This window comes from Panulirus ornatus, chromosome 10, assembly GCF_036320965.1.
Source record: "Panulirus ornatus isolate Po-2019 chromosome 10, ASM3632096v1, whole genome shotgun sequence".
Taxonomy (NCBI): Eukaryota; Metazoa; Arthropoda; class Malacostraca; order Decapoda; family Palinuridae; genus Panulirus; species Panulirus ornatus.
Genome location: NC_092233.1, coordinates 28,730,432 through 28,754,811, shown reverse-complemented (window position 1 = coordinate 28,754,811; position 24,380 = coordinate 28,730,432). Strand labels below are relative to the sequence as shown.

General features: G+C 41.1%; 1 protein-coding gene across 2 annotated transcripts in view; it reads left to right on the top strand.

Moving 5' to 3' along the window:
• The window catches only part of LOC139750850 (beta-1,3-galactosyltransferase 2-like), a 33,940-nt gene that overhangs the window by 1,843 nt on the left and 7,717 nt on the right, over positions 1–24,380 (top strand). For both annotated transcript variants that reach the window (XM_071665642.1, XM_071665641.1), the window contains exons 2-3: positions 12,464–12,621; positions 23,719–24,015. In XM_071665642.1, the coding sequence (XP_071521743.1) occupies positions 12,464–12,621; positions 23,719–24,015 (455 nt within the window). The remainder of the gene's footprint in view (positions 1–12,463; positions 12,622–23,718; positions 24,016–24,380) is intronic.

The following is a 24,380-nucleotide window of genomic DNA, read 5'->3' as shown; positions in this document are numbered from 1 at the left end:
GCATGTATTTATATATGTCCAATATGGTAGATTAAGGTATGTATGTTTATGTATAGAAATTTAGAGCCATACGGCCAAGTAAACGTCAATATGAAGGGTATATTCCTAAAAACAGGAAAAGAAACCTTATGAAGATTCATAATTATGTTAGAAGCAAAAGGATCATTACCCGGTCAATAGGTCCATTGATTATAGAAAACGGTGACTTGGTTCAAGATAACGAAGCCATGGCATTTTTTTTTTTATTTTTTCATCTGTATTTGTGATCGAAGACACATCCCGTCCCGAATCCAGTTTCATTGTTATGATAGAGGAACGTTCTTCAACAAATGGACATAAAAGCCGCGGACATACTTTCCGCAATAAACGAAATGAAAATAAATAAAACGGCAAGCCCTGACCGGTTTTATCCGGGAACAAAATGAGAGGCATAAAATTGAATAGGTAAGCCCTTCATTATCCTTTTCAATATGTCACTTGCTAGAGGAAACGTTCCAGATAAATGGAAGTTTGCTAACATATCACTGACGTTCAAAAAGGGTAATAAGTAACTGCTCGGAACTTATCGTCCTATCAGCTTAACGTTTGTAGTTGGAAAATTTATGGAAACCATCGTTCGAGATAGAACTGCAAACCATTTAGAGAACCACCACTTAATAACGATTCTCAGCACAGTTGTCGACGAAATCGCTCATGTCTGACAAATCAGCTTGATTTCTCCTATGATATATTGTACATGTACGTCGAAAGTAAGGCAGTTAGTTGATATCTATCTAGACTTTCAAAAAGCTTTCGATAGGATTCCGCATCAAAGATTACTACAAAATTGTCATGACGTTGATGGAACTGTACTTCAGTAGATAGGAGATTGATTAACTGGCCCTAAACCAAGATTCATGAGTAATGGTCAAGTCTCAGAGTGTTAGACGCACCAGGTGGAGTGCCACAGAGAACAGTCCTGAGACCAGTTCTCTTTCTCTTATATATCAATGATATTGATAATTTATTGCAAGATATCAAAATTCGCTGATGATACAAAGCTGGGAAATAATTCTACAAATGAAGGTGAACGTTTACAGCTTCAAAATGATGTAGACACTGATGAACTGGGCTCATGAATATTTGAGCAAATTGATAGTATTATCGACACTAAGCGCAAAGTTTTAGATATAGGTAGGAAACACGAAAAGGGAAGCTACTATATGAATTCTGTTGAAACATAGATAATAGATTAAGGAAAACACTTGGTTGTGATAATCTCCGGTGAACTAAAACCAAGTAAGCAGTGCGCAGAAGCAGTGAAACGAGCGAACAAAATTCTTCGCTTCATTGGTAAAGCCTTCGAATTTAAGTCCAAGGAAATCATCCTTACTCTTCACAATTCACTGGTTCGTTCATATCTTGAATACTGGACTTCAGGGGTGTCGCGGCTAGCGTTCCTGACCATGACGAATTCACGACCCGCTCAGGGACCAGCGTATAGGTTCGAAACCTGTTTGCGGCAGTCGGTCCACGGTCAACTCAGCTGTTCGTCCACCCCTCAGGTTTGGTCGACAAATCGGGTACCTGGCTCAGGCTATGGTATATATATATATATATATATATATATATATATATATATATATATATATATATATATATATATATTTTTTTTTTTTTTTTTTTTTTTTTTGCTTTTTCGCTGTCTCCCGCGTCTGCGAGGTAGCGCAAGGAAACAGACGAAAGAAATGGCCCAACCCACCCCCATACACATGCCTTGATTCAATCCACTGACAGCACGTCAACCCCGGTATACCACATCGCTCCAATTCACTCTATTCCTTGCCCTCCTTTCACCCTCCTGCATGTTCAGGCCCCGATCACACAAAATCTTTTTCACTCCATCTTTCCACCTCCAATTTGGTCTCCCTCTTCTCCTCGTTCCCTCCACCTCCGACACATATATCCTCTTGGTCAATCTTTCCTCACTCATTCTCTCCATGTGACCAAACCATTTCAAAACACCCTCTTCTGCTCTCTCAACCACGCTCTTTTTATTTCCACACATCTCTCTTACCCTTACGTTACTTACTCGATCAAACCACCTCACACCACACATTGTCCTCAAACATCTCATTTCCAGCACATCCATCCTCCTGCGCACAACTCTATCCATATCCCACGCCTCGCAACCATACAACATTGTTGGAACCACTATTCCTTCAAACATACCCATTTTTGCTTTCCGAGATAATGTTCTCGACTTCCACACATTCTTCAAGGCTCCCAGAATTTTCGCCCCCTCCCCCACCCTATGATCCACTTCCGCTTCCATGGTTCCATCCGCTACCAGATCCACTCCCAGGTATCTAAAACACTTCACTTCCTCCAGTTTTGCTCCATTCAAACTCACCTCCCAATTGACTTGACCCTCAACCCTACTGTACCTAATAACCTTGCTCTTATTCACATTTACTCTTAACTTTCTTCTTTCACACACTTTACCAAACTCAGTCACCAGCTTCTGCAGTTTTTCACATGAATCAGCCACCAGCGCTGTATCATCAGCGAACAACAACTGACTCACTTCCCAAGCTCTCTCATCCCCAACAGACTTCATACTTGCCCCTCTTTCCAAAACTCTTGCATTCACCTCCCTAACAACCCCATCCATAAACAAATTAAACAACCATGGAGACATCACACACCCCTGCCGCAAACCTACATCCACTGAGAACCAATCACTTTCCTCTCTTCCTACACGAACACATGCCTTACATCCTCGATAAAAACTTTTCACTGCTTCTAACAACTTGCCTCCCACACCATATATTCTTAATACCTTCCACAGAGCATCTCTATCAACTCTATCATATGCCTTCTCCAGATCCATAAATGATACATACAAATCCATTTGCTTTTCTAAGTATTTCTCACATACATTCTTCAAAGCAAACACCTGATCCACACATCCTCTACCACTTCTGAAACCACACTGCTCTTCCCCAATCTGATGCTCTGTACATGCCTTCACCCTCTCAATCAATACCCTCCCATATAATTTGCCAGGAATACTCAACAAACTTATACCTCTGTAATTTGAGCACTCACTCTTATCCCCTTTGCCTTTGTACAATGGCACTATGCACGCATTCCGCCAATCCTCAGGCACCTCACCATGAGTCATACATACATTAAATAACCTTACCAACCAGTCAACAATACAGTCACCCCCTTTTTTAATAAATTCCACTGCAATATCATCCAAACCTGCTGCCTTGTCGGCTTTCATCTTCCGCAAAGCTTTTACTACCTCTTCTCTGTTTACCAACTCATTTTCCCTAACCCTCGCACTTTGCACACCACCTCGACCAAAACACCCTATATCTGCCACTCTATCATCAAACACATTCAATATATATATATATATATATATATATATATATATATATATATATATATATATATATATATATATATTGGAAAGGATCACAATATTGCGCGTGATCAAGTTATTCCTATGATTCCACGGGGAAAATGAAACACGATAAGCTCCCAAGTGCATTTTCGTGTAATAATCATATCATCAGGGGAGACACAAGAGAGAAATATAACAGTCAGTTGATATACAACGAATAGAAATGGCTATGACGCTATTTGGTAAACATGCTATTGAACCGTGCAAAATTGTGATCCTTTCTAATAATATATATATATATATATATATATATATATATATATATATATATATATATATATATATATATATATATATATTATCCCTGGGGATAGGGGAGAAAGAATACTTCCCACGTATTCCCTGCGTGTCGTCGAAGGCGACTAAAAGGGAAGGGAGCGGGGGGCTGGAAATCCTCCCCTCTCGTTTTTCTTTTTTTTTTTTTCCAAAAGAAGGAAGAGAGAAGGGGGTCAGGTGAGGATATTCCCTCAAAGGCCCAGTCCTCTGTTCTTAACGCTACCTCGCTATCGCGGGAAATGGCGAATAGTATGAAAAAAAAAAAAGAAATATATATATATATATATATATATATATATATATATATATATATATATATATATATATATATATATACATATATATATATAAATACTTGATCGCCGTTTCCCCGTGTCTGCGAGGTAGCGCCAGTAAACAGACGAAAAATGGGGAATCCACTCATATACTCATATGTATACATTCACGCCCATTCACGCACATATTACACGCATATACATATCAAGACACACACACACACACACACACACACACACACACAGTCCTCTGCGCTACCTCGCTAATGCGGGAAATGGCTAATATATATATATATATATATATATATATATATATATTTTTTTTTTTTTTTTTTATACTTTGTCGCTGTCTCCCGCGTTTGCGAGGTAGCGCAAGGAAACAGACGAAAGAAATGGCCCAACCCCCCCCCCCCATACACATGTACATACACACGTCCACACACGCAAATATACATACCTACACAGCTTTCCATGGTTTACCCCAGACGCTTCACACGCCTTGCTTCAATCCACTGACAGCACGTCAACCCCTGTATACCACATCGCTCCAATTCACTCTATTCCTTGCCCTCCTTTCACCCTCCTGCATGTTCAGGCCCCGATCACACAAAATCTTTTTCACTCCATCTTTCCACCTCCAATTTGGTCTCCCTCTTCTCCTCGTTCCCTCCACCTCCGACACATATATCCTCTTGGTCTAATCTCTCCTCACTCATTCTCTCCATGTGCCCAAACCATTTCAAAACACCCTCTTCTGCTCTCTCAACCACGCTCTTTTTATTTCCACACATCTCTCTTACCCTTACGTTACTTACTCGATCAAACCACCTCACACCACACATTGTCCTCAAACATCTCATTTCCAGCACATCCATCCTCCTGCGCACAACTCTATCCATAGCCCACGCCTCGCAACCATACAACATTGTTGGAACCACTATTCCTTCAAACATACCCATTTTTGCTTTCCGAGATAATGTTCTCGACTTCCACACATTTTTCAAGGCTCCCAAAATTTTCGCCCCCTCCCCCACCCTATGATCCACTTCCGCTTCCATGGTTCCATCCGCTGACAGATCCACTCCCAGATATCTAAAACACTTCACTTCCTCCAGTTTTTCTCCATTCAAACTCACCTCCCAATTGACTTGACCCTCACCCCTACTGTACCTAATAACCTTGCTCTTATTCACATTTACTCTCAACTTTCTTCTTCCACACACTTTACCAAACTCAGTCACCAGCTTCTGCAGTTTCTCACATGAATCAGCCACCAGCGCTGTATCATCAGCGAACAACAACTGACTCACTTCCCAAGCTCTCTCATCCCCAACAGACTTCATACTTGCCCCTCTTTCCAGGACTCTTGCATTTACCTCCCTTACAACCCCATCCATAAACAAATTAAACAACCATGGAGACATCACACACCCCTGCCGCAAACCTACATTCACTGAGAACCAATCACTTTCCTCTCTTCCTACACGTACACATGCCTTACATCCTCGATAAAAACTTTTCACTGCTTCTAACAACTTGCCTCCCACACCATATATTCTTAATACCTTCCACAGAGCATCCCTATCAACTCTATCATATGCCTTCTCCAGATCCATAAATGCTACATACAAATCCATTTGCTTTTCTAAGTATTTCTCACATACATTCTTCAAAGCAAACACCTGATCCACACATCCTCTACCACTTCTGAAACCGCACTGCTCTTCCCCAATCTGATGCTCTGTACATGCCTTCACCCTCTCAATCAATACCCTCCCATATAATTTACCAGGAATACTCAACAAACTTATACCTCTGTAATTTGAGCACTCACTCTTATCCCCTTTGCCTTTGTACAATGGCACTATGCACGCATTCCGCCAATCCTCAGGCACCTCACCATGAGTCATACATACATTAAATAACCTTACCAACCAGTCAACAATACAGTCACCCCCTTTTTTAATAAATTCCACTGCAATACCATCCAAACCTGCTGCCTTGCCGGCTTTCATATATATATATATATATATATATATAATTTTTTTTTTTTTTTTTTTTTGCTTTGTCGCTGTCTCCTGCGTTTGCGAGGTAGCGCAAGGAAACAGACGAAAGAAATGGCCCAACCCACCCCCATACACATGTATATACATACGTCCACACACGCAAAATATACATACCTACACAGCTTTCCATGGTTTACCCTAGACGCTTCACATGCCCCGATTCAATCCACTGACAGCACGTCAACCCCGGTATACCACATCGCTCCAATTCACTCTATTCCTTGCCCTCCTTTCACCCTCCTGCATGTTCAGGCCCCGATCACACAAAATCTTTTTCACTCCATCTTTACACCTCCAATTTGGTCTCCCTCTTCTCCTCGTTCCCTCCACCTCCGACACATATATCCTCTTGGTCAATCTTTCCTCACTCATTCTCTCCATGTGCCCAAACCATTTCAAAACACCCTCTTCTGCTCTCTCAACCACGCTCTTTTTATTTCCACACATCTCTCTTACCCTTACGTTACTTACTCGATCAAACCACCTCACACCACACATTGTCCTCAAACATCTCATTTCCAGCACATCCATCCTCCTGCGCACAACTCTATCCATAGCCCACGCCTCGCAACCATACAACATTGTTGGAACCACTATTCCTTCAAACATACTCATTTTTGCTTTCCGAGATAATGTTCTCGACTTCCACACATTCTTCAAGGCTCCCAGAATTTTCGCCCCCTCCCCCACCCTATGATCCACTTCCGCTTCCATGATTCCATCCGCTGCCAGGTCCACTCCCAGATATCTAAAACACTTCACTTCCTCCAGTTTTTCTCCATTCAAACTCACCTCCCAATTGACTTGACCCTCAACCCTACTGTACCTAATAACCTTGCTCTTATTCACATTTACTCTTAACTTTCTTCTTTCACACACTTTACCAAACTCAGTCACCAGCTTCTGCAGTTTCTCACATGAATCAGCCACCAGCGCTGTATCATCAGCGAACAACAATTGACTCACTTCCCAAGCTCTCTCATCCCCAACAGACTTCATACTTGCCCCTCTTTCCAAAACTCTTGCATTCACCTCCCTAACAACCCCATCCATAAACAAATTAAACAACCATGGAGACATCACACACCCCTGCCGCAAACCTACATTCACTGAGAACCAATCACTTTCCTCTCTTCCTACACGTACACATGCCTTACATCCTCGATAAAAACTTTTCACTGCTTCTAACAACTTGCCTCCCACACCATATATTCTTAATACCTTCCACAGAGCATCTCTATCAACTCTATCATATGCCTTCTCCAGATCCATCGGGCATTATTGCATGACAGCTAGAGACTGAGTGTGAACGAATGGGGCCTATGTTGTCTTTTCCTAGCGCTACCTCGCACACATGAGGGGGGAGGGGGATGGTATTCCATGTGTGGCGAGGTGGCGATGGAAATGAATAAAGGCAGACAGTGTGAATTGTGTGCATGGGTATATATGTTGGTGTCTGTGTGTGTATATATATGTGTACATTGAGATGTATAGGTATGTATATTTGCGTGTGTGGACGTGTATGTATATACATGTGTATGGGGGCGGGTTGGGCCATTTCTTTCGTCTGTTTCCTTGCGCTACCTCGCAAACGCGGGAGACAGCGACAAAGCAAAATAAATAAATAAATATATATATATATATATATATATATATATATATATATATATATATATATATATATATATATAATTCATTCATCTATTATACTTTGTCGCTGTCTCCCGCGTTAGCGAGGTAGCACAAGGAAACAGACGAAAGAATGACCTAATCCACCCACATACACATGTACATATACATATTCATACATGCTGCCTTCATCCATTCTCGCCGCCACCTCTCCACACATGAAACTGCACCCCCATCCCCCCGCGTGCGAGCCATCTAGCGCTAGGAAAAGACAACAAAGGCCACATTCGTCCACACTCAGTCTCTAGTTGTCATGTGTAAAACACCGAAACCACATCTCCCTTTCCACATCCAGGCCCCACACAACTTTCCATGGTTTACCCCAGACGCTTCACATGCCCTGGTTCAACCCATTGACAGCACGTCGACCCCGGTATACCACATCATTGCAATTCACTCTATTCCTTGCATGCCTTTCAACCTCTTGTATGGTCAGGCCCCAATCGCTCAAAATCTTTTTCACTCCATCCTTCCACCTCTAATTTGGTCTCCCACTTCTCCTCGTTCCCTCCACCTCTGACACATATATCCTCTTTGTCAATCTTTCCTCACTCATTCTCTCCATGTGACCAAACCATTTCAAAACACCCTCTTCTGCTCTCTCAACCACACTCTTTTTATTACCACACATCTCTCTTACCCTATTATTACTTACTCGATAAAACCACCTCACATCACATATTGTTCTCAAACATCTCATTTCCAACACAGCTACCCTCCTCCGCACAAACCTATCTATAGCCCATGCCTCACAACCATACAACATTGTTGGAACTACTATTCCTTCAAACAAACCTACCTTTGCTCTCCGAGATAACGTTCTCGCCTTCCTCACATTCTTCAACGCTCCCAGAACCTTCGCCCCCTCTAGCTGTCATATGTAATGCACCGAAACAACATCTCCCTATCTACATCCAGGCACCACAAAACTTTCACATGCCCTGGGTCAGTCCATTGACAGCATGTCGACCCCGGTTTACCACATTGTTCCAATTCACTTTATTCCTTGCATGCCTCTCACCCTCCCGTATGTTCAGGCCCCGATCACTCAAAATCTTTTTCACTCCATCCTTCCATCTCCAGTTTGGTCTCCCGCCTCTCCATGTTCCCTCCAACTCTGACTCATATATCCTCTTTGTTAATCTTTCCTCTCGCATTCTCTCCATATGTCCAAACCCTTTCAACACACCCTCTTCTGTCCTCTCAACCACCCTATTTCCACACATCTCTCTTACTTTTTTATCAATTACTCGATCAAACCACCTTACACCACAAAGTACCCTCAAACATCTCATTTCCAACACATCCACCCTGATCCGTTCAACCCTATCTGTAGCCAATGCCTCGCAACCATATAATATTGTTGGAACAACTATTCCTTTAAACATTCCCACTTTTGCTCTTCGAGATAACTCTCTCTCCTTCCACACATTCTGCATCGCTCCCAGAACCTTCGCCCCCACCCCGACCCAGTGACACTTCCGCTTCCATGGTTCCATTTGCTGCTAAGTCCACTTCACTTCCTCCAATTATTCTCAATTCAAACGTACATCCCAAGTAACTTATCCCTCGGTCCCACTGAATCTAATAAGCTTGCTCTTATTCACATTTACTTTCAACTTTTTCCTTTCACATACTTTTCCAAACTTAGTTACCAACTTCTGCAGTTTCTCACTCGAATCAGTCACCAGAGCTGTATCATAGGCGAACAACAACTGATTTACTTCCCAGTCCCTCACATACCAATAGACTACATACTCACCTCTCTGTCTCTGTCTGTCTGTCTGTCTGTCTGTCTGTCTCTCTCTCTCTCTCTCTCTCTCTCTCTCTCTCTCTCTCTCTCTCTCTCTCTCTCTCTCCAAAACTCTTGTATTATCTCCCTAACCACCCCATCCATAAACAAATTAAACAACCATGGTGATATCACACACGCAAACTGACCACTGGGAACCAATCACTCTCCTCTCTTCCTACTCGTACACATGCCGTACATCCTTGGTAAAAACTTTTCATTGCTTCTAGCAACTTACCTCCCACACGATATACTCTTAAGACCTTCCAAAAAGGATTTCCATTAACCATAGCATATGCCTTCTCCAGATCCATAAATGCTACATACAAATCCATCTGTTTTACGAAGTATTTCTCACACACATTCTTCAAAGTAAACACCTGATAAACACATCCTCTACCACTTCTGAAACCACACAGCTCTTCCCCACTCTGATGCTCTGTACATGCCTTCACACTCTCAATCAATACCCTCCCATATAATTTCCCAGGAATACTCAACAAACGTATGCATCTGTAGTTTGAATATGCATTCCGCCAATCCTCAGGCACTTTACCATGATCCATACGTACACTGAATATCCTTACCAACCAATCAACAACACAGTCACCCCCTTTCTTAATAAATTCTACTACAATACCATCTAAACCTCGCCGGATTTCATCTTCCGCAAAGCTTTCACTACCTTTACTCAACCAAACCATTCTCCCTGGCTCTCTCACTTCGCACACACTCCTACCAAAACACTCTATATATGCCACTCTATCATCAAACACATTCAACAAACCTTCAAAATACTCACTCCATCTTCTCACTTCATTACTACCTGTTACTACCTCCCCACTTGCCCTTTTCACCAATATTCCCATTTGTTCTCTTGTCTTAATGATACTCTCTCACCCCAATCCTTATTTGCCCCTCTTTTTTTCAACCCTAATACCTTCCTCTTGACCTCCTGCTGCCTCTTTTATATATCTCCCACTCATTTGCACTCATTCTTTGTAAGTATCGTCCTAATGCCTCTCTTTTCTTTTTTCACTAACAACTTTACTTCTTCATCCCACCCCGCACTACCCTTTCTAATCTGCTCACCTCCCACCTTTCTAATGCCACACGCATCTTTTGCACATCCCATCACTGCTTCCCTAAAATACATCCCATTCCTCATCCACTCCCCTCACGTCATTTGCTCTCACCTTTTGCCATTCTACACTCAATCTCTCCTGATACTTCCTCACACAAGTCTCCTTTCCAAGCTCACTTACTCTCACCACTCTCTTCTCCCCAACATTGTCTCTTCATTTTTGAAAACCTCTACAAATCTTCACCTTCGCCTTCACAAAATTGTGATCACAATTCCCTCCAGCTGCCCCTCTTAGCACATTAGCACCGAAAAGTTTCACTTTTACACGTCTATCAATTAACACGTATCCAATAATGCCCTTTGACCATCTCTCCTACTCATATGCGTATATTTATGTATATCTCTTTCTTTAAACCAGGTATTCCCAATCACCAGTCATTTTTCAGCACACAAATCTACAAGCTCTTCACCATTTCCATTCACAACACTGAATACCCAATATACACCAATTATACCCTGAACTGCCACATTATTCATCTTCGCATTTAAATCACCCAACACTAAAATCCAGTCTCGTGCATCAAAGCTGCTGACACACTCACTCAGCTGCTCCCAAAACACTTGCCTCTCATGATCTTTTTTCTCACTACCAGGTGCATAAGCACCATTAATCACCCCTCTCTCTCCATCCGCTCTCAGTTTTACCCACATCAATCTAGAATTTACTTTCTTATACTCTATTACATACTACCACAACTCCTGCTTCAGGAGTACTGCTACTCCTTCCTTAGCTCTTGTCCTTTCACCAACCCCTCACTTTACTCCCAAGACTTTCCTAAACCGATCCCTTTACCCTTGAGCTTCGTTTCACTCAGAGCCAGAACATCCAGGTTTCTTTCCTCAAACATAATCCCCATCCCTCCTTTCTTCTCATCTTGGTCGTTTCCAGCATTAGCGAGGTAGCGCCAGAAGCAAAGAAAGGCTTCAAGCGCTCTCACTATTTTCTATGATATATGTATCGCATGGAAACCAAAGACCTCTAACCATAACCAGGCCCCAACCCCAACTGCTTTACATGCCCTGGTCCAGTCTACTGACAGCATGTAGCCTCCCTCAATCCAATTCACTCTATCCCGTACACGCCTTTCACTCACCTGCATATTCAGGTCCCAAGTACACAAAACATTTTTCGCTCCATCTTTCTATCTCCACTCTGTTCTCTCCCTCGTTGCCCCCACCACTTCTGAGACACATATCCTCTGTATTATCCTCTCCTCACTCATTCTTTCAGTATCAGCACACCCTCTTCAGCTACCCAAACCATTCTCTTCTTATTGCCACACTTCTCTCTTACCTCAGTATTACTCACGCAATAACCCCCCCCCCCTACTACACACACAGACACCTCATATAGTTCTCAAAGATATCATTCACGCACATGAACCTATGTGGTACAACGTTTAGTGATGTTGATCTTTACGTATGCATGGGCCGCCTGGGATAAAACCAGCATAGGTTCAAACCCCGGCCTACATTCCACCCAGCTATTCATCTTCCTTTAACGGATGGTCGATGAAATAAGTACCTGGGATAAGCTAGCGCGCGCGTGTGTGTGCTTCTTCGTCTGTTTCCCGGCGCTAGCTCGCTGACGCGGGAAACGGCGATCGAGTATGAAAAAAAAAATCACTTTGGACGCAGAAAAAAAAGAGCACAATGATCGAGCCATAAAAGTACGATGGATGATAGCGAAGCACTGCTGGCGTCCAGCATATATAGTTAACTCTGACCTGTCTGCTAGAAATCACCTGACTAATTTTCTTTCAGGAGCCATCGTGCTGCTCATGGTAATACTGGTTTTTCTGCTGATCAACTTCCTCAGTATCTTATTCGAAGACGTTGTCACCAGTTATTACGATCTAGATTATTACTACGACAGCAGTGATGTGAAGGAAGTAATTGTTTCTCACAATAGTTCCGATCTGGTAAGTGTTTAACATATGATGTTAATGATTTTAACTAAGCTATGGTTGTATTATGTATATCATTTCACATATATCACATGCTGATCCATTTTAATTTGAGAATACAAGTATGCCTAATCTGCTGGAAACACGTTGTGGAAAAACACGCATCTCATGTCGGTAACTGATGACCACTTTTTAAAAAAATGTTCCATCTGTCTGCTCAAGAAAGGGATTTTGTACATATATAAATGCAATTCCCATTGAAGTAAAAGATTATACTATTTAAGTTTGTATGACTGCATTCCTACATAACCGTAAAACTTTATCATTACTGCACTTATAAAACAAAAACTTTGCTCTTTTATTTGTAAACATAATTCAAATGGCTTTACAATCCTACTTGTACTAACGTACTTACAAAGATCGACTTATGCCAGAACTAATCAAATGTTGACACCAAATGGACTACAGCAACAACGTAACTTTACATTCTGTCACAAATTCGCTCATGACATCTTGTGGTAACTATATTCACTAACGTAGTTATCAAACTATAAAGTTTCCCTTGTCAGGAGTTACAAATCTACCAGGAATCCTACATTATTTTACTTATGCAAATTTATCCTTAAGTTTTCCCTTTATGAATCAGTAGCCCGTAACGTAACATTTTCTATGTATACCCATTATGACATGACCATATGTCTGAATCCTGTTAACTTTGTATTGCAACTCGTTTACATTTTACCTTTAAACACAGTAAAACAACCGTAAAGTAACAAAAATTACGGTGACTGATGGAATTAATGTAGTTAAATGATTTGGATACATGATCGGGCCCTTGTCGCGTGACAGGAGTGGAGTAAACCATTATAGCAAATATAAGGAGCTTTTATTCACACGAAGGTTTGATGGTTCCATGCAGAAAGCATTTCTAGGCTTCTAGTCTAGTCAAATTCAAGGATGGGGGGGGGGGGGGGAAGATCCAGGGACAAAATATTCTTGCTTTAGAAGTATTTCATGGACAGGGGAGAGTACATACAGCGATGTGATGCTCTCGATATATCTCAATCATTAGTAATATTGCGAATTAGATCAATGGTGAAGGTAACGTTCTTCGTTATACTTTAGGGTGAACAATGTGTCCTAGGTTCACACATCCGATTATATTTAGGGTCCAACCAGATCCATCTGCATTGGATTTGGTTTTTACACAGACACCACGGGAGCTAGAGAATGTATGAGCCGCCAGCGGGTGGAGGAATACATTACTGCAAGAGGCCGTATACTTAAAGAAAATAAGAGGAAACAATACTGTTGGTGTCGTTGTACGGAAATACGTTAGCTCCTAACTGGTAAGAATTATGAAAACGTTCTGAGTAAAGAGGACGGCGAGAGGGTGGGCATCCAGTGTTAGGTAGATTATGTGAGAGCTATGAAGAGGCGCGGATTGTTGACAAAAAAGTACCACGAGAGAAGGTTGGAGGTAACAAGACTTGGTTTGACAGATTATGAAGCTTAAACAGAAGAGAAACTTGATATGGAGAAGGTAGAGAAGATCTGGTATACAGGAGGGCTAAATCTGGTACACTATCTTATGGAAGGTGAAGATTAGCCAGATAAGATTTGGTAAACATTAGCCAGATATGATTACGTACCGATTAAGAGAGAATGAGAAAACGAGAGGAACAACTAGCTAATACAATTAAGAATCATCCAAAAATGTTTACTAATTTTATTAGGGTATAATGAATTACTGAACACAGTTGGTGGGAGTACGGTGGCTGATAAGAAAAATTTAGATGGGAGAAATAGGGGAAGTAATAGATTTTAGTCAGTCTAGTCTGTAGAGAACATCAGGAGGTGGAAGGTAAGGTAAACCGAATGGACAAAGGTTGGATATGATACGGTTACTGCAGAAGAAAATATCGATAAAGTGTAGAAGAAAATGAATGAGACGAAATCCTCAAGAATATATAAAGTACCGTCATGAAGGTACTGAAGTAGAGTGGGACGGAATTTGATGGTTTTAAAAAGCACCCTCATAGGTACTGAAGTAGAGTGAGACGGAATCTGATGGCTTTTAAAAAAATCATATTAGAAAAGTGGTTGGCAACGGGGACTGTTGTATGGGATTGGGAATGTGGAAAAGTTCCAGCACAAAAGGAAACACAAGGTAAGACATCGATATGGTCCTCTGAGCCATAGATTGATGTCGCTGACTGGAATAATTTGTAAAATACAGAAAGGAATGAAAATGACCAAATACATCAAAACATGATGATTACATCAAATTTCTGAATGATGAACAGTTTGGATTTAGAGGTGAGAGAATGCATTATTAACTGATAGTCTTCTTTGAAAAAGTTTACATGATACAGAGAGAAGGACTGGGTGGAATATATTCATTTGGATGTTGCAAAGGCGTACAATACCATGGTCCATTAAGGTCATTCGGAAAATTAGACAAACATCACTGGGCAGGTGGAAGGGTGGACTAGGAGATAATGAAATGAACGAGTGATGAGATCAGTGGTAAGGGAAGCCCTTCTTCATGGAAGGAAGCCTAGCCGAGAGTTATATGGATCCCCCGTGGGATTTGCATTCTTCGTTTATGTTTATGACCGACCATAGTAAATTAGATCACGCATTAGAATGTCTACAGATGATACAAAAATAACTGCCAGATTTGGGGATGTGAGTGACTGTGAAGTACTACAGAAGGATGCTTTAACAGACTGGCAGGAGAGGTGGTTGACGAAGTTTGAAAAATGGGTCTTTTGATTAAGAATCAGGAGGGGAACAGAACGACCTCTGTGGAGCTATCAATTATAATCTGAGGAAAGTTCAGATGAATCATACTGTGGCAAAGATTTTGGTATTTCATTATGACTATAAAACCAAAAGGCTTTCGATGAAGTACCTCACAAGAGACTTTTACATAAACTTTAGGCACACGGGATCGGTGAAAAACTCTGTACATGGATCAGAGACTGGCTTACTGGAAGAAAGCAGTGTGTAGCATTAAGCGGCGAAGCCTCAGATTGGCTCGACATAAGGAGTGGTGTGCCACAGGGGTCGGTCCTAGGCCTAATTCTTTTCATGATACACATTAATGACTTAGAACTCGGTCTCCTATCAAAGATCACCAAATCTGCTGACGATACTAAACTAGGAGGTAGAGCTGTAAACAGGCGGGCCTGCGAAATGATTCAAAGAGATCTTAACTTACTAGCAGAGTGGTAAGACAGATGACAAATGAAGTTTAATGTAGACAAGTGCAAAGTTACGCACTTTAGAGACAAGAATATACGTTACGACTACAAACAATTCGGAAACTCTCATTAAAGTAAATGAAGAAAATGACCTTGGAGTTGTCAATAGCAACAATCTAAAGCACACAAAACAGTGTCAAGCAGCAAGTAAAAAAAAGGCAACCAAATGTTAGGTTTTCATAGCCAAGAACATAGATCACAAGACATTAGAAGCAATTTCACACTTTCTATTTCTCTAGTAAGACCACACTTTGAATGTGCAGTCTAGTTTTGGTCCCAAAACTATAGAAAAAGAGGAAAAAATACAGCAATTACAAAGACGCGCGACAAAACTGATCCCATCCCTTAGAAATCTGGCATACGAAGAGACTAAAAACTATTGGATCTCTTCTCCCTCAAAAAGCGCAGAATTCGTGGCGACTTAATCCAGGTGTTCAAAATTCTGAACGAGTTCGATAACGTAAATCACGAACATCTTTTCGAAATACAAGAAAATGCGGTTACCAGGAAAAATGAATCTTAACTCAAAGCTAAAAGATGTTGTACGGACGTGGGAAAAAGCTTCTTTATCTATAGGTGTGTTGAGCACCGGAATAAGTTACCGCCAGACGCGGTGAATGCTAAGACTATTAATACCTTCAAAAGTCGTTTAGACAAATATTCTTTTAATTCAGATATACCCTGAGAAAAACGCCGGATATAAACTGTATAAACGACAGCGGTAACGGGGACACTAGAAGGCTAATGTACAGCAGCAGGGAGTCAGTGATATATATATATATATATATATATATATATATATATATATATATATATATATATATATATATATATTTTTTTTTTTTTTTTTTTTTTTTTTTTTCATACTATTCGCTATTTCCCGCGATAGCGAGGTAGCGTTAAGAACAGAGGACTGGGCCTTTGAGGGAATATCCTCACCTGGACCTCTTCTTTGTTCCTTCTTTTGGAAAAAAAAAAAAAAAAAAAAAAAAAAAAAAAAAAAAAGAGGGGAGGATTTCCAGCCCCCCGCTCCCTTACCTTTTAGTCGCCTTCTACGACACGCAGGGAATACGTGGGAAGTATTCTTTCTCCCCTATCCCCAGGGAATAAATATATATATATATATATATATATATATATATATATATATACATATACACACATATATATATATATATATATATATATATATATATATATATATATATATATATATATATATATTCCTATGAGTCCACGGGGAAAATGAAACACGAAAAGTTCATATATATATATATATATATATATATATATATATATATATATATGTTATACTTTGACACTGTCTCCCGCGTTAGCGAGGTAGCGCAAGGAAGACGAATGAATGGCCCAACCCACCCAAATACACATGTATATTCATACACGCCCACACACGCACATGTACATACCTATACATCTCAACGTATTCATACATATACATACACAGACATATACATATATACACATGTACATATTCATACATGCTGCCTTCATTCATTCTGCTGCCACCCCGCCACACATGAAATTACACTCCCCTCCCCCTGCGTGCGCGCGAGGTAGCGCCAGGAAACGACAACAAAAGCCACATTCGTTCACACTCAATCTCTAGCTGTCATGTGTAATGCACCAAAACCACAGCTCCCTTTCCACATCCAGGCCCCACAAAACTTTCCATGGTTTACCCTTGACGTTTCACATGCTCTGGTTCAATCCGTTGACAACACGTCGACCCCGGTATACCACATCATTCCAATTCACTCTATTCCTTGCACGCCTTTCACCCTCCTGTATGTATGTTCAGGCCCCGATCGCTAGAAATCTTTTTCACTCCGTCCTTCCATTTTCAATTTGGTCGCCCACTTCTCCTCGTTCCCTCCACCTCTGGCACATATATCCTCTTTGTCAATCTTTCTTCACTCATTCCCTCCATGTGACCAAACCATTTCAATACACCCTCTTCTGCTCTCTCAACCACACTCTTTTTATTACCACACATATATCTTACCCTATTATTACTTACTTGTTCTCAAACATTTCATTTCCAACCAATCCACCCTCCGCGCAATCTATCTATAGCCCATGCCTCGCAACCATATAACATTGTTGGAACCATTATTCCTTCAAACAAACCCATTTTTTTCCGAGATCACGTTCTTGCCTTCCATACATTCTTCAATGCTTCCAAAACTTCCCCTCCCCCCCCCCACGTGACTCACTTCCGCTTCCATGGTTCCATCCACTGCCAAATCCACTTCCATATATCTAAAACACTTCACTTCCTTCAGTTTTTCTACACTCAAACTTACCTCGCAATTAACTAGTCCCTCAACCTTACTGAACCCAATACCCTTGCTCTTATTCACATTTACTCTCAGCTTTCTTCTTTCACACACTTCACCAAACTCAGTCACCAGCTTCTGCAGTTTCTCACCCGAATCAGCCACCAGCGCTGTATCATCAGCGAACAACAACTGACTCACTTCCCAAGCCCTCTCATCCACAACAGACTGCATACTTGCCCTTCTCTCCAAAACCCTTGCATTCACCTCCCTATCAACCCCATCCATAAACAAATTAAACAGCCACTGAGAGATCACGCATCCTTGCCTCACACCGACATTCACTGGGAACCAATCACTCTCCTCTCTTCCTGCTCGTACACATGCCTTACATCCGTGATAAAAACGTTTCACTGCTTCTAGCAACTTACCTTCCAAACCATATAAATACCTTCCACAAAGCATCTCTATCAACTCTATCATATGCCTTCTTCAGATCCATAAATACTACATATAATTCCATCCGTTTTCCTAAGTATTTCTCGCACACATTCTTCAAAGCAAACACCCGATCCATACATCCTCTACCACTTCTGAAACCACATTGCTCTTCCCAATCTGATGCTCTGTACATACCTTTACCCTCTCAACCAATACCCTCCCATATAAATTCCTAAGAATACTCAACAGATTTATAGCTGTGTAATTTGAACACTCACCTTTATCCCTTTTGCCTTTGTACAGTGGCACTATGCATGCATTCCGCCAATCCTCAGGCGCTTCACCATGAACCGTACATACACTGAATATCCTTACCAACCAGTCAACAACATAGTCACCCCCTTTTTTAATCAATTCCGCTGCAATACCATCCAAACCCGCCGCCGTGCCGGCTTTTAACTTCCGCAAAGCTTTCAGTACCTCTTCTCTGTTTATCAAACCATTCTTCCTGATCCCTCTCACTTCGTACACCACCTCGACCAAAACACCCTATATCTGTCACTCTATCATCAAACACATTCAACAAACCTTCAAAATACTCACTCCATCTCCCTCTCACTTCACCACTACTTGTCATTACCTCTCCATTAACCCCATTCACCGATGTTCCCATTTCTTCGCTTGTCTTACATACTATATTTTCCTCCTTCCAAAACATCTTTATATTCTCCCTAAAATTAAATGATACTCTCTCACTCCAACTTTCATTTTCCCTCTTTTTCACCTCTTGCACCTTTCTCTTGAACTCCTGCCTCTTTCTTTTATACCTCTCCCAGTCATTCCCACTACATCCCTGCAAAAATCGTCCGAATGCCTCTCTCTTCTCTTTCACTAATAATCTTACTTCTTCATTCCACCACTCACTACCCTTTCTAATCTGCCCACCGTCCACGCTTCTAATGCTGCAAGCATCTTTTGCGCAAGCCATAACTGCTTCCCTAAATACATCCCATTCCTCCCCTACTCCCCTTTATATATATATATATATATATATATATATATATATATATATATATATATATATATATATATATATAGGGTGTTCAATGTTGTAAGTGGAAATAGTGAAGAGCTTGTAGATTTATGTGCTGAAGAAGGACTAGTGATAGGGAATACCTGGTATAAAAGAGAGATATACATAAGTATACGTATGTAAGTATGAGAGATGGAACGAGAGAGCGTTATTGGATTACGTGTTAATTGATGGGCGCGCGAAAGAGAGACTTTTAGGTGTTAATGTGCAGAGAGGTGCAACTGGAGGGATGTCTGATCACTATCTTGTAGAGGCGAAGGTGAAGATTTGTAGAGGTTTTCAGAAAAGAAGAGAGAATGTTGGGGTGAAGTGAGTGGTGAGAGTAAGTGAGCTTGGGAAGGAGACTTGTGTGAGGAAGTATCAGGAGAGACTGAGTACAAAATGGAAAAAGGTGACAACAAAGGAAGTAAGGGAAGTGGGGGAGGAATGGGGTGTATTTAGGGAAGTAGTGATAGCTTGCGCAAAAGATGCTTGTGGCATGAGAAACGTGGGAGGTGGGCAGATTAGAAAGGGTAGTGAGTGGTGGGATGAAGAAGTAAGATTATTAGTGAAAGAGAAGAGAGAGGCATTTGGACGATTTTTCCAGGGATATAATGAAATGACTGGGAGATGTATAAAAGAAAGAGGCAGGAGGTCAAGAGAAAGGTGTAAGAGGTGAAAAAGAGGTCAATGAAAGTTGGGGTGAGAGAGTATCATTAAATTTTAGAAGGAATAAGATGTTTTAGAAGGAGGAAAATAAAGTGCGTAAGACAAAGGAACAAATAGAAACGTCAGTGAAGGGGGCTAATGGGGAGGTGATAACAAGTAGTGGTGATGTGAGAAGGAGATGGAGTGAGTATTTTGAGGGTTTGTTGAATGTGTTTGATGATAGAGTGGCAGATATAGGGTGTTTTGGTCGAGGTGATGTGCAAAGTGAGAGGTTTAGGGAGAATGATTTGGTAAACAGAGAAGAGGTAGTAAAAGCTTTGTGGAAGATGAAAGCCTGCAAGGCAGCGGGTTTGGATGGTATTGCAGTGGAATTCATTAAAAAATGGGGGTGACTGTATTGTTGACTGGTTGGTAAGGTTATTTAATGTATGTATGACTCATGGTGAGGTGCCTGAGGATTGGCGGAATGCTTGCATAGTGCCATTGTACAAAGGCAAAGGGGATAAAAGTGAGTGCTCAAATTACAGAGGTATAAGTTTGTTGAGTATTCCTGGGAAATTATATGGGAGGGTATTGATTGAGAGGGTGAAGGCATATACAGAGCATCAGATTGGGAAGAGCAGTGTGGTTTCAGAAGTGGTAGAGGATATGTGGATCAGGTGTTTGCTTTGAAGAATATATGTGAGAAATACTTAGAAAAGCAAATGGATTCGTATGTAGCTTTTATGGATCTGGAGAAGGCATATGATAGAGTTGATAGAGATGATCTGTGGAAGGTATTGAGAGTATATGGTGTGGGAGGCAAGTTGTAAGAAGCAGTGAAAAGGCATGTGTACGTGTAGGAAGAGAGGAAAGTGATTGGTTCTGAGTGAATGTAGGTTTGCGGCAGGGGTGCGTGATGTCTCCATGGTTGTTTAATTTGTTCATGGATGGGGTTGTTATGGAGGTGAATGCAAGAGTTTTGGAAAGAGGGGCAAGTATGCAGTCTGTTGTGGATGAGAGAGCTTGGGAAGTGAGTCAGTTGTTGTTCGCTGATGATACAGCGCTGGTCGCTGATTCGTGTGAGAAACTGCAGAAGCTAGTGACTGAGTTTGGTAAAGTGTGTGAAAGAAGAAAGTTAAGAGTAAATGTGAATAAGAGCAAGGTTATTAGGTACAGTCGGGTTGAGATACAAGGCAATTGGGAGGTAAGTTTGAATGGAGAAAAACTGGAGGAAGTGAAGTATTTTAGATATCTGGGAGTGGATTTGGCAGCGGATGCAACCATGAAAGCGGAAGTGAATCATAGGGTGGGGGAGGGGACGAAAGGTCTGGGAGCCTTGAAGAATGTGTGGAAGTCGAGAACGTTACCTTGGAAAGCAAAAAATGGGTATGTTTGAAGGAATAGTGGTTCCAACAATGTTATATGGTTGCGAGGCGTGGGCTATAGATAAAGTTGTGCTGAGGAGGATGGATGTGCTGGAAATGAGATGTTTGAGGACAATATGTGGTGTGAGGTGGTTTGATCGAGTAAGTAATAATAGGGTAAGAAAGATGTGTGGTAATAAAAAGAGTGTGGTTGAGAGAGCAGAAGCGGGTGTTTTTAAATGGTTTGGTCACATGGAGAGAATGAGTGAGGAAAGATTGACAAAGAAGATATATGTGTCAGAGGTGGAGGGAACGAGACGTGGGAGACCAAATTGGAGGTGGAAAGATGGAGTGAAAAAGATTTTGAGTGATCGGGGCCTGAACATGCAGGAGGGTGAAAGGCGTGCAAGGAATAGAGTGAATTGGAACGATGTGGTATACCGGGGTCGATGTGCTGTCGATGGATTGAACCAGGGCATGTGAAGCGTCTGGGGTAAACCATGGGAAGTTCTGTGGAGCCTGGATGTGGAAAGGGAGCTGTGGTTTCGGTGCATTATACATGACAGCTAGAGACTGAGTGTGAACGAATGGGGCCTTTGTTGTCTTTTCCTAGCGCTACCTCGCGCACATGCGGGGGGAGAGGGTTATTTCATGTGTGGCAGGGCTGCGACGGGAATGAATAAGGGCAGACAGTATGAATTGTGTACATGTGTATATATGTATAAGTCTGTGTGTGTATATATATGTATACGTTGAGATTTATAGGTATGTATAGGTGCGTGTGTGGACGTGTATGTATATACACGTGTATATGGGTGGGTTGGGCCATTCTTTCTTCAGTTTCCTTGCGCTACCTCGCTGACTCGGGAGACAGCGACAAAGTATAATAAAAAATGAATGTAAACTGCACAGCGGAATTACGTTTTCATGTTAAACTTTTTTTTTTTTTTTTTTCTACCAGACAACCCAGCCATGGGCCAATTAGGCTTCCTGGTGTCTGTCGTTCTTATGTAAACTCATGATATAAACAAGAATGATATTGAGGTTCATGAACAGACATACTTAAAACACATATGGTTCATATATATGAGATCGATACAAAAATGAAATGCATTTTTGTGAACCCCTGTTCAAATAAGCATGTACACACGTTACAAAGGGTAGAAACACTAGCAAGTGGATAGTGCCCGAATCGGTGCATCTAAGCTAGAGTGCGAGATTGAAAATACTACGTTACATTTTTGAAATTATGAAGGGAAAGAGGGGATCTCATTACGACTTATATGATCCTGCATAAGCTAAGTAATTAGGATGAAGGCTAATTAGAGCTGGAGTGGAAAAAGGTGGGGAACTTAAGTGGAAACTTAACGAGAAATCAAGAAAATAAAGATGAATAAGCAGAAACATTCCAGTAGAATCACTGACAACTGGAGTTTATTGCGTATTTAGTACGAACAAGGAAAGTGAATATTATCAAAAGGATGGACCATTTTATGTACATAACGACCAGGATAATATTGGTATTGGTTCACTTCTCTTTGTCACAAATAGGCAATAACTAATACTTTAACAAAAGATTACACAACTAAAAGTGATAAAGAGCAGCGTAACTTTATTTTGTGGGACTAAAACAAATGCTGTTTCGTAAAAATTACTGTGCTTATTGTAGAATAGTAACTCCGCGGTTTCGAAGCTCTGTTATCCTTTGTCTAATATGATTTTTCACAACCTAATCGTAAACACGGTACTGATAACGCAATCTATGACAGAAGCTCTGTACAACAAGAATAATTATCGTCCTTCGCATTTATTGAACAGACAATAAAATGCTGTAATTCTTAACCTTCAGTCATTCTTAATTGTAATTAGTTAAGATTTCTAGGGAGCAATAACTACCAATCGATGACTTAAATCGACAACTTGATATATTATATCAACACATACTCCAATTCTATCATTTTACTAATCATCTCAAACGTCAGCCATGTTTATGTTTGTGTACCTTGCCCTGCCGGCAGCCGTACATCCCCAGCAACCCATTCAAGACCCCAGTGAGGAAGCCGGCAGATATCCCGCGCCGGTTCTTGATCGAAGAGAAGGACTTCTGCCGCAGAAGGGACAACCTGCAGGTGGTGTCATATGTTCACTCGGCCATTAGCCGGGTCGACCAGCGAAGGGACACCAGACGCACCTGGGCTAACTCTTCTGCTTTCGGCATCAACATAGCCGTCGTGTTCATGGTGGGTCGAGCCAAAAACTATAGAGAGAAAAAGATTGTCGAAGAAGAGAGCAGACGATATCACGACATTGTACAGGTAAGCTGGACTTGATTTGATATTGCTTATTTGCGTTTATTATGATAATGTAGCGTAATAGCTGTATTAACAGAGATTAAAGGCATAAATGTTTCGATAAATCTACTTTTTCTTTAGCGAGAATAAAAATGTACAAATCTAGTGCGGCAAACAACCCTGTTTTAGATCTTACTTATACTTATCTAATATATTCTGATCCAAATGAATATCGTAATCTTAAGCTTTAAAGATTTTCTGAAATAACACGCAGATTCTCCCTCCAGCGTTTCCACCAGAGACTCGGTTAAAGAGTTAGCCCAATTCTTGTTCCAATACGTTGGTAGTAAGACTAGAGCACTGTACAAGTCAGGTTCTATGGACTCATG